Source organism: Chionomys nivalis, chromosome 11 (genome assembly GCF_950005125.1).
Source record: "Chionomys nivalis chromosome 11, mChiNiv1.1, whole genome shotgun sequence".
In the NCBI taxonomy this organism is placed as follows: Eukaryota; Metazoa; Chordata; class Mammalia; order Rodentia; family Cricetidae; genus Chionomys; species Chionomys nivalis.
In genome coordinates, this window is record NC_080096.1 from 50,655,718 (window position 1) to 50,668,110 (window position 12,393).

The window sequence follows — 12,393 nt, forward strand, 5'->3', positions numbered from 1 at the left end:
CTATTTGACGTTGTCAAACAAATGACATGGGAAGACAAACACAAGCTAGATTAGCCAACATGATATCAATGGCATTTACCACTAAACCACAATAACCAGGAAAGCATGAAATTGGTGAAGAATAGTTAGATGCATTGCTAGAAAAAAAACAGTGAGCCCCAAACAGATCCACACAAAGAGGCCATTGCTTTTTGACACAGGAGTAAAGGGAATGCAGAGGAAGTAGGGAATCTTTTCAATAGCTTCTCCACCAATGTTCAACAACAGTGGATCCAGACACTGAAAGACACTGTTAACAAAAGTAACTCAAGTGGCTGTCAAACTCATCCCTATGAGACAACACTGCAAAACACTGAGCATGTCAGCTACATTTCTCCTGCTGTGAGAAAACACCAAAAGCATTTTAGCTTATAGTCCCAGAGGGGCAGAGTCCACAGTGGTGGGGAAGGCGGGGCACAGCAACAGGAGCAGGAAGCTGGCAGGTCACATTCTCACTCGCAAATGGGAAAAGGTCAGAGCAGGAAGCAGGGTGAGGCTACCGGCCTCTAAAGTCTTCTCCCAGGAATACTCTTTCTCTAGCAAGGCTGCCCCTCCTACAGGTTCCGTAACCTTTACAGACAGTGTCACCAACTGGGGATCAAGTGTTCAAACACATGAGCATGAGTGTGACATTTCTCACTAAAACCACTGCGGCAACATAAGGGGGGCCTAGTTTTAGCAATAAAGTTTTAGATACAGTGCTAAACTCATTATCCATGAGAGAAAAACATGGTAAAACTGGATCTGTACAGTTTATAAACAACTCTGGGAAGTATTACCTTAGAAGAAGGAGCCAGACAGGATGGGACACAGAACTGAAGAAAACACATAACCTCACAAAGAACTTCTACTCTAAATGCATAAAGAACACATACAACTCTAGGATGTGAAAAGCAACCCAGGAGGAAAATGTGCAAAAGATATGAATATGTTCAGACACCCAATATTATTTCTCATTAGGGAATGGGAAATTCAGAAAACATTGATGCGTGGCTGCATGCTTCCTAGGACAGGGGAAGTACAAAAGCATGCACAATAATGTCAAACAAGGAAAGGAAAGGATGTGGAACAGCATGGTTTCTCCTTTGCCGGGGAGAAGCAAAACAGTTCAGTCACTTTGCCCGAGCATTTGGTATATTTACCACGAAGCCTAAGTACAGGGTTTGCCCACAACACAGCAACTATACTCCTAGCTCTTCAGTCAACTGCTTTTGAAAATATTTATGAATACATTAACAAACTTTCACATGAAATTTCAAAGTATTTTATTTCTAATCACTTGAATGGGAGGTAATGAAGGTGTCCTTCATGAGTCCAACGTACAGCTTTTCAATGAAGCAATATTTAGCAATAAAATATTTAGCAATAAAAGAACGACGATTAAGCCACTAGAAGACATGGGTTAGCTATAAAATTATACTATTAAGTGAAAGGAGCACATGTGTAAAGGTCGCATTCTGCACAGAATGTTCTGGAAAAGGCAGAACTATAAAAAGATGGGTGTTGTTGCCAGGCGCTCAGGGGAGGGGCGAGAGATTAGCAGGTGACGCTCAGAAGTTGTCTGCTTCGCCAAGTGGTAAATGTCTTCTATATTGTACTGGAACTGTATCAGCATGGCATTTGTCAAGACCCCTGGATGGTGTAGTACAAATGGTGAAGTTTAACACTGGCGAATGAAAACGAACAACAAATTAGGAGGTAGGGGTCCTATGACAGAATACATACAGCATGTGAGAAGCTAAGTACATCACCACTATGCGAGACAATCCTGCGACAGTGGCAAGAGCAAGGTGCGGCCCTAAGAAATTTGAGACAATGATAGTTCTAACCAAAGCAAAGAGGAAGAGAAGAAGGAGAAGGAGGATAAGAAATATGAGGGGGCAAGGAGGGGAAGGAAAATGAAAGGAACAGGAGGAAGAAGAGGAAGAGGAAAATGAAGACAGGAAGAAAAAAATAAAAAGAAAACATGCAAATATTATATTAAATGTCACAGGAATGTGTGTTAGACATTCTAATGCTTGTCAACTGGACCGGCAGGTTAAGTGAATCTATGGGGGGCAGTGGAGAGATGTGTCTCACTCTTTACAGATTAAATAGAAAGGGGGCTAGAGTGATCTATATTGAAACAGACACAGTCAGAAACATCACCATGAGCTCCCACTTAGCTTAGCTGTCAAACAGGCTTAGCTAGTCTATTCACACATATGCTCCTTCGCTGTCAGCTGAGGGTTGCCAAGGACCAATGGGAATGATGTGCTCCTTTGGTGTCCAGCTTTGGTGTCTAATGTTCTTCTCATTTCTGAGAGTCAGGTTCCTTAGAGAAAGGACTGATTGATTCTAGGACTGGGGTAGACACAGGCAAGATGAGCCTGCATTTGTGCCAGAAAGCTAAGTCACAGACATGAAATATGTCAAGAGGACAAAAAGGCAAAGTAAGGAACTGCCAATGGTCCAAATGGGAGCAACTGAACAGCAAAAATAAAATCCATAAGTGTACCTCCAAGTTATTCGTGAACAGGTGGATACACAAGCAGAGGGAAGAGGCATGTCTTCCTTGTAGAAAGTCAAATGTATGTGTGCTTAGGGCATCTGTCTTCCTTCCAAAGAAATGTCACAGTGGAGAACCTGGCAACTCAGATGACTGGGATGGTGAGCTATATTGATGGTGGAACGTAGATACAATGCGGTAAAAACAGTCTTTTGTGTTCTTGTTGTTGGGGTTCTTCCCCCCAAAACAAAAATCCAGTCGAATATCCAGTACAATATGTAATGAATTCCAGTGGAAATACATTGTACAAAAAGTCTGATCAGGATGAAGGAAAGCAGAGGAACAAGGCTTTCCAAATGCGACATTACAGTACGTATTGAATGTGATGCTAGAGCGTTGAAAAGCACACAAGGCAAAATGGCATAAAATGCATTTTAGTTAATCACAATGCATCAATCTTATATAATTAATTGTAACTACTATAACAACCTGAGTAAGATGTTAACAATAAGGGAAACTGGGTGTCTAGTTTACAGGAAGTCTCTACATTGTCTTCACTTATTTTTGTAAACATAAATCTACAAAAATAAAGATTTCTAGAGTAATACATATATACATGGTATGCTAGATGATGTGTCTGTGGCATGTGTATATGCATACATGTTATAGGCATACATGATAAGTAGCGAGGGAGAAAAGCTGGATAGAGCGAAGCGAGACTGAAAGGCAGGAGAGGTCGGGCATTGGTGCAGGAGCATCTCAAACAAAATGACACACATCTAGAGATGTAATGAAGTACGCATAGACCATGAGACTATGGGGAAGACCTGGTAGAGGTCTCTGGGTGTGAGTGTGTTCAGTCTCTCTCAGGAGAACAGACCTGACCATCCACTGCTTATCCTTGGCAAAGGGGAGAGGACCTGTAGGTGGAGCCAGAGGGGAGTGTACGTCCGGTGGGCTGCGAGGCATGGTGGGGATGAGGGTCAGGCTGTGGAAAAGGAGAAGGAATGAACAGAAATCTCCTTTTTGAATAGGATTGTCATAACTCCAGGAGCATTTCTGGCTTTGATAGTCATTCTTTGTAACATACCTGCTTACCCAGGCAGGCACACACTCTAAGAGGTCCCAGAATGACATATACGACCATGGGACAGGCCTTGGGCAGGCTGTCTCCCCTCTGAAGAAAAAATTTGATTTTTCCTAGGTAGACAAAATGAAAGCGTATGGCTGGTTTTTCACACAATTCAGTGTATTAAAAAAATTAAAACACCTCCATATTCCTGAAATCTTTAGATAATGGAAAGAAAGTTAGATTTTCCTCATTTTTTCTTTTTGTTGTTAAGTTAATTGGCTTAAATGTTCATTTCATATATAGGAACAACCCACAGTCTGTAATTAGTTTCAAACCACCAACGTGGAAAGAGGGCAAGCCCTCAGCTCACAGAAGGACGCAACACACTTGGCTTTCAATAGCTAGAGGTGTTAAAAGCCTAAGTCTGAAAGGTGAGCTCACACTGAGACTTGTTTAAGAAACAACAAAATGACTTGCAAGGCATGCTCTAGAACAATCAAATATGATCCCTTACTGATCACCTTCTCATTCTGCTTCCAGTCCCAAATAAGGTTAGAGAGTACTTGGAATGACCAGGTCATCTCTCACCAACAGATGATGCTCCTCTAGGTTCATCACCAGCATTTCTGTAAGATCTGTCATCTCTCAGAGAACTGTGACGATGAAGATGAACTCAGCACCATTCCCTGAGCCATAAAGGATACTGTCAGCTCATGGGTCTCTCAACGGAGGGGGGGAGGGCTTTATCTGAGAACAACTGGACCTGCCTATGAGTTGTTTTTTTTTTTTTAAATTACATTGATTGAGAAGGCAAGAGCCACCCTAAATATCGGTCATACTTTCTGGTGGGCAGCCAACAGAAAAGGACCAAGAAGTTTTTGGGTTTTGCCCCCACTCTCCTTATCCACCCCATTGCTGAGGCATTCCTTCTCTGGTATTGGAATCCTACTTTTTCAGGATTCCAATGTAGTTTGAAGAGCAACAGCGCTCTGGAAATCATCTGGTACTCCAGGTCCAGATTGGTGCTGCTGAGATATCCAGTCTCATAGACAGAACAATTACCAGATTCTTGGTCTTGAGACAGTCATTGTTGGACTACATACACCACAGCCTGTAAGTCATTCTAATAAATCCTATTATACATGCATGTGTGTGTGTGTGTGTGTGTGTGTGTGTGTGTGTGTATTCAACCAGTTCAGTTTGTTTAGAGATCCATGACTAATACTTCCAGGACAACACAACCAAGTGGAAGAACTGGATCTTGAACCCAGGTCCTTCAGATGTCCGAGGCCACGCTCCTAACAGCTACAGCTCCATGTGAGGGATTTAATATACATTTTTTTTTAAAAAAAGAAAGAAAAGATGCTTTTAACTTTTGTTAAATTACTCAATTGGGGTGAGAAACATTGCTGTTCTGAATAACCTCAACAGCCTCATTCTGTGGAACTGGAAGCTACTAGGCCAGGAATAGAAGGGAACAGTAATTCTGCCAGGCTCAGCCCTTCCTTGTTGCAGAATAGTGTTTAACTATGCAAAGATGTGTTGAATTTGTTTAATTATGTAAAGTTGTGTTGCTGTTTTACCTTGTCTGCCTATGGTATAATATAAAGCTGAATGGCCAATAGGGAGGGAGGAGGTATATGCTGTGAGATATTTTTTCTCTTTTAGCTTTTCAGGATGGGGGTCTGCCACCCAGCTCCCAAATAAATCACACACGGAGGCTTATTCTTAGTTATGAATGCCCAGCATTGGCTTGGATAATTTCTTGTCAGCTTTCCTTATCTTAAATTATCCTGACTACCTTTTGCCCTGTGCTTTTATCTTTCTCTATTTCTGCATACCTTTTATTACTTCTTTCTCCATGGCTTGTTGTGTGCTGGGTGGCTGGCCCCTGGTGTCCTCCTCTCTCTGTTCTCTGGCTCTTTTTCTTTCCCCCCATCCTCCCAGCCCCTCTTCTCCCCTGTTCTTGTTTTCACTTTCTAGAGCTGCTGGGCAGGTGAGGCAGGACACCTCATCACTAGCTCAGGATGGAGCCGTACCCTTGCTTTTAAATTTTTAAAAAAATGCATGCATGTGCCATGGTTTACAAGCAGAAGTCTGAGGACAACTTGAAAGAATCATTCTCTCCTTCTACTGTGCAGGTACCTGAACTCAAATGGTCATGCCAGGGTTAGACGCCATTACCCACGGAGCCACCTCACCAGCCCTTCACTCTTCCTCCTGGTGCACAGCACTGGTCCCAATAAAGCCAGGCTGGGAAGAAGTTCCCATGCTGACCCATGTTCCTGTGTGTGTGGTTGTCTAGGTAATAAGGTCTAAGTAGCCCTGCTCACACCCTTGGTCTCACCCCCCTCAGTCACATGTCCCTTGGTCTCACACTCCTCGAACTCACACCTGTTGGTCTCATACTCCTCAGTCTCATGTCCCTTGGTCTCACATGAGGTCTCTTTTCTTGACTTGTCCTCTTTAGTCATCCCAAACTCCAACTCCAACTGCCCATCCCATGCCTCCTTCAAGGCCTTATATTAGGGTTCTGGATTTCTGCTGCTTCCGTTTTCCTGTTTTACCAGTAGCGGCTCCTCTGGATTTGGTAGGCAGAATGTCTCCTTTCCTGATAGCATCCCCTTCTCAGACACACGCTACAGTTCCCCATTGCCTGCAGTGGGACTGTCAGGGTAGCTTGGGAGGTTTAGGATCTGTAGCTCATAGAGTCCATGAGAAACTGATAATAGATAACGACATCAAAGTAAACCATGGCAGCTTCCCAGGCAGCAACTGTGATATATTGAAGGGATATGCTAGAAAGGTCCAGCCACGAGCACAGAAGGAAGATGACAGACGGTATAGACACTCTGCACCGCGGCTGTTTCTAATTTTCCCACTGATGTTCTCCTGCCACAGTCTATGCCTTAGTTTTAGCATCTACAAAGTAGGTTGCTGTAGGGAGGGGAGAAACCCTGAGTGAGTGAAGTCCTGACTGACTGTGTGATGTTGACATGAAGCAGCCATGCTAAGCTTCCCAGAGCCTCAGACCCAGCTCAGAAGTACGGGAAAGACTTCTGGGTCAAGTGTGGAAGTTGACAGTGTTTGGAGAGAATATCCACCACAGCTCTCTCTTCCTGGATGTTTACATCCAGAAGACTGATCCTACTTAGATTAGCTAAGCCTTTCCCCTTGATCCAGCTGTATACCATAAACCCTGCCTCCTTGTTTATCTGTGCGGAGCAGCCCAGCTTCCTTGTCAGCGGGATGCAATAGCGCTACCTCTCTGTTCAGCACTGAGTCCCTCAGAGGCTGAGGTTTCCCCACCTGAGAGCGCAGGCCACCTGATCCCAGCTTTTCTGTCTGTGTGTCTGTCTTGTCTTCATTCTCTCACCACCCCAGTCAGGTCCAAGTACCTGGGGACAGAGCACGGACTCAGCAAGACATAGAGAGGTTGGGTGCAATCACAGAGAAGATGAGTAAGAAGTGTGTAGTCAACAGTCTAGACTGGAGTGCTTGTAAGTGTCCCTGAGACGGTCGCGAACACCCCTCTCTGACTTTCCAAATTCCACAGACTTCCTCTGCATTCCTTATCCACTCTTCTTTTCTCCGAGTTCCAGTGATTGGCTGGGCTCGGCCATTCCTTCTGAGACCTCCACTTCCATCCTGCACCTTCTCTGTGTTTCTTTCCTTCTTCTTTTATGTCCAAATCTGAGCCACTCCTTTCCAAATTCTACCCCACATTCAGGTCCCGCCTCATTTGTCCACCATTCCTCCCTCGTGTCTACAGCTCGTTGAATTCATATCCATTAACGATTCTTACAAAATTAGCCATTAAATGTTGGCTGTTGTCTCAGGATTTTGATTTGGTCTCCTTAATTAGAATGTGATATTTTCTTTGTACAATCTGTCGTCATCACTACGGTCTCTCTGGTATTATTGTGTGCATGTGTGACTGTACACTCCAGAGTGCCCACGGAGGGCAGAGGACAACCCAGCATCCTGGGTTCTTTCCTCTTCCACCTTTATCTGGGATCAAGGGACCCAGCTCAGGTTGTGAAGCTTGAGCAGCAGACACCTTCATCTGCTAAGCCATCTTGCCAGCCCTGGAATATTTTCTTGAATAGCCACTGACATTGTTTTAAAATGCTAGCTGTCAGTCTAAAACAAATATTCAAAAAGTTCCTAGCAATGTGTCCCTGGAGGGCTCCCACGTGGGAGTGTAAAGATCCCTGGACTCTGAGACCTGGCGTAGTTTCATTTTAAAATAAACACGGTGGTGATGTCAGACCTCCTGAAGCTACTTGATAGGCTGACGTGCTGGTAAAGGTCTGCTGGGCTGAAATATGGCAAAGGCGAAGGAGACTAGAATTACAGAGAGCAGGGAGGGGGCCAGGAGGGAGAACCATGGAGAATGCCCATGGTTGCCAATGGAGTAGACAGCATGTCCTCTGTGCTCCCACTCTGCACACGTCACGTATGGATGTTAAACACCAAATGACACAGTCCCTGGCATCAGGCACCTGAATCCAAACCCTACTCCATCCTGTCAGCATTTGTGTGGCCTCTAAAGATCATTTCTTTGATCTTTAGATTGGGATAATTTAGAGCAGTGTTTAGCACCGTTTTTCATATGAAGGTCCTGAGTGTAAACATTTCAGGTTTTGTGGGATGTGAGGGCTCTGTTACAGCCCTGCTGCTGTTGCAGCATACAGGGGCCGTAGGATTCATGCGGATAAATGTGGGTGGCTGCGTCCCAATTAAACTTGGTCTGCAAAAACAGGCAGGGGACAAGACTCAGCCTGTGAGAAGCTTTCTGGCCTCTAGTCTAGAGTTACTTTATAGGGTCCACAAGTGACTGAAGAATTAATACAGTCTACACTCCTAAGATCGTTTTTCACTCACGGAACTACACAACAAATGGCTGCTACTGTCATGAGTCTGGGACACAGGCATCAGGACATGCCACTACAGGGGAGAAGAAACTGGAGCCTGGAGGTAACCTCTGTAATACCTGACATCTTCTGACAGTGCCAGTCACATTTAGAGTACGGGTCATTTGGAGTTGAAACCCTTCAGCTTTTCCACTGCAACATTGTGAACTTGAAAGTTCTTGTTAGAACCGAGACCTCAGTGCATTGAGCCAGAGGGAACTCCGTGTGTCTGAACTTGACACAAACCCTGGCACTGGAGAACCGATTTTAGCATCTAGTGGCCCAAATGAAGAAGGCTGCTCTGCCGCCTTAGGTTCTGGATTGCAGTTAGTGAGGAGTCATTGTTTGGTACATGCTCCTGCCGCTCGGGGTACACCCAGTCACAGACTTCCCTGGCCGCCACATCAGTCTCTCATGAGACCACTGGCTCAGGCAGCCCTTGGGGATCTCTAATTAACTGCACACATAGGGCAGGCTTCCCGAATCCCACATTAGTTCTGCTTTGTAGGGTGCCAGAACCCCTCCACCATGGAGCAGTGCTCTATGCGCTGACTCTTAAACAACCCAGTAAGTTCAAATGCATTTGGGCTGGGGGTTGGGGGGGCTGGTTGACAAGAGTGCCAAGCTGTTATGTGTGATGGCAAAGAAAGAAAGGGCTTTTCTTGGGAGCGGAGACACGAGGACACACTGAAATGTCACTGGCATGCCCTGTGAACTCTTGGGCTTCCCTAGTTCTTCCCTAACTGCAGGACTCAGGGTGTGGAATCTGAGGCTGCCCTCAGGATAGGGAGAGGGTTGGGCACCTGATATTCTGAAGCTGATAGCGGAGACTTCTTTTCAGATTTCACATACATGGGAAAAAAGAAGGAGGAAGAAAAGGGAGAAAGAGAAAGAGAGAAAGGGACAAGACGCACTCGGTGGCCCTGGCTGTGCATGTTTTGAAGCTGTTTACTTATCTGTCTTCCTATTTCTCTGCTTTTTCTTCCTTCCTTTCTCACCTCTCATGCCAAAGTGCAGTCTGACCAGGAGCCTCTCCTAGGACAGGAATCTCCGGTTCTATAGCTGAGAGTCACTGTGGTAGTTATCTTTGTGCATGTGGCTTTAACAACCATCGACTGTCTGGTTTGCTTAATTCCACATGTGCCAAAGCAAAACCACTCAGGACATAATCCCTAAAAGACATGATGTCTGTCTATTTTCAAAATTCAGGAGACCACCTAATTCATGCATTTTTCCTCATTAGGGAGAAAACCCTGGCTTGGCCTTTAACTGCACAGACAATCCAAGGAGTAAAACACTGGGCTAGGAGCCTTCAGAACTCACCTACCACACCGGCTCTGATACTCAGATCTAGGTGGATCCTATAGGCTCCTGTCTAGTTAGGCTTCCAGAAGGAAAGAGCCTGCTAGCTGTACCTGTCCACCAGTGGCTTCCTGACTCAGGAGGGATGATGGAGCTTTATTACTGTGGCTATGCTTTCGGATCCCAGTAGACTTAGCCTTAATTTCTAAATATTTAAAAACAGTAACACACTGTTTTCATGCCAGGTCTATAGTGAACGTTGAGCATTTCCCCCTTCGTCCCCCTGCTTCCTCTTCTTTATGAAGACAAGAGATGCTCTTGTCAATATCATCATGATAAGACACAAGCTGCTCTACCTGGGAGTCACTGTCACCCTCATTTTATTTCCAAGAGCTAAGGGTAGCTGGGAGATTTGGGGAAATGTGTTCCACCAGAAGGTGGTTGCAGAAAAATGTTAGGAAGCTAGGAAGTTATAGACTTTAAATTTGATTTTCATGACTATTCTATGTTTTCTCTTCTGCCAGACTTCAGCAGATCTTTTAAGCACCAAAAAAAGAAAAACAAACAAACAAACAAAACAATTATTTTCCTAGAACATCCTGAATGCATGCAATAGCGGATCATATGCAGGATGGAAGCCTTGCTGATGCTGGCTACTGTGAGGCACTGCCCTCACAGGCAAGCGGGGTCTGGCTTGGGAGTTGCCTAGGCTCAGACCAACTCTCTAGAGGCATGTTGCCTAGGAAAGGCAGGAACAGATGCAAATCCTCTATGAGGCTATCTGCCAAGACGCTGGGATAGTGGTCCAACCACCTGACCAAAGCTTGTGTGGCTGAATGGTGACCAGTGACCCCCACGACCTGGTCAGATCCAGCTGTTTCCATGAGACATGGTCAACATTACCCTCTAAACAAAAAGAACAAGGCAGCCTCTATGACAATAACCCTGTGGAGGGCTATTTACGGCTGTTTGGGTTTACCCTCAGCCCAGAACACAGAGTACAGCTGAAAACACTGTTTTGTCTTTCAGGACACATCTTCCAAATTTTCACATGAAGCCGACACTCCAGACCTATGCCCTGGTGCTGCCTCTGTTCACCCAGAGAAACAGACACCATGCCCTCACTCCTCCTGAGTCATCCCCCACAGGGGCGGGACAGCTATTGATAGCACAGCATTAGAGACCGTGAACGAGGCAGATCCTGGTAACGGTCTCCATTTCTGCACGTTTAGTCTTGGTCAATTCTCTTTACCACTCTAGGGCTTATCCAGAAAGGTGTCACCAGAGTCCAGATGAGATTCATCGTATTATCTGACAGACATCCTTAATTATGTCTACATCTCTGCCCCATCATCCAGAGACCTGGCTGTGGCCTCTGTCTCTGTTTCTATATATCTACTATTCCACACCCATCTGAGGTGGGATTTGGGGTCTGGTTCTATTACCTCTGTTCAAGGTCCCTGACTGCAATCAGGGATCCACCCTTGAGAAGAGTGGAGATGTGGGTAACAGGAGTAGTTAATTGGTCTCCACACTGGCTATGTGACTGATTTACGATCATTTCATCTATATCACAAGCCCACAGGCAGGCACCTCTATCAAGTCATTTTTACACCTGAGGAAACAATGTTGGAGTGTTTAGGTCCAAGCCGCAGGGATTCTAACCAGTGTCTGGCTCCAGAGTTTTCACCAAGTCACCAGTGCCTCTGCCTTTGAGGACTGGTGTTTCCTAGGCATTCACTCGTGTCCTCCTAGCCACTACCACTACCAGGGCAGTCTTCCCTTGGTGAAAACTACTATCCCTCTTGACTTTCCCAGCTATGTATGCCAAGAGCAGACATTCTCATACTTTATAAAGAAGCAGCTGTGTTTGAAATAAGCATGCTGCATCCAGTATCAATTGCTGAAAAAGAGGGAGCTGGCATTCCCTGACTCCTCTGACACATACTTTGTAAATGCTGGCCTTTGTTCAATTCTTATTAGGAAGGTCATATGAGCATGCTCACTTTAGGGAGAGAGAGAGAACAGAATTAGGACACTTAAAGCTGACCTCACAAACGACAGAACTGTTACTGAATTGAGGAAGTCTGGCCTAAGAGGTGGGCTCTTAGCCTCTGACGCTTCCTGGCCTTGAGAAAAGAAGGATTCTGATTGGATAAGAGGAGGTGAGCATCTTCAAGAGCAGGGGAAGCAAATTTGCCAAAGTAGGAGAATTTGTGAGACTGGGTGTTCTGAAAGCTCTAGGAAGGAGGAAATGCCCACCCAGACTTAAACTCCTTAGGATAAAATAATTATTAAAACATTTAGCGTATGTTTCTTACTTAATATTGTTTATTCTGGTTATAACTCTAATTTTTGTACTTGATATCTGTTCTTATTGTATATAGTTTTGTATTCAGTTTGGAACTTTCTTACTTAGACACAGGAGGGAGGTGATGGGGAACCTCCTTCAGCCAGTGACCCTTGAGAAACTGGACCAAGTTAGGCATGGCCTTGGATACCAAGAAGGTGCATGCCTCCCTGCTCTCTATCTCTCACCTGGATGCTGGATTCTGTTCCTGTTTCCCATTCATACA

At 45.0% G+C, this 12,393-nt stretch overlaps 1 protein-coding gene across 2 annotated transcripts in view; it reads right to left on the reverse strand.

Annotated features, from left to right (window-relative positions):
- The window catches only part of Fggy (FGGY carbohydrate kinase domain containing), a 369,568-nt gene that overhangs the window by 37,035 nt on the left and 320,140 nt on the right, over positions 1-12,393 (reverse strand). Inside the window, exon 15 of one of the 2 annotated variants that reach the window (XM_057785385.1) lies at positions 6,909-6,997. The exons of the other annotated variant lie outside the window; for it this stretch is intronic. Coding sequence (XP_057641368.1) covers positions 6,909-6,997 — 89 coding nt within the window. The remainder of the gene's footprint in view (positions 1-6,908; positions 6,998-12,393) is intronic. 2 annotated transcript variants of the gene reach the window in all.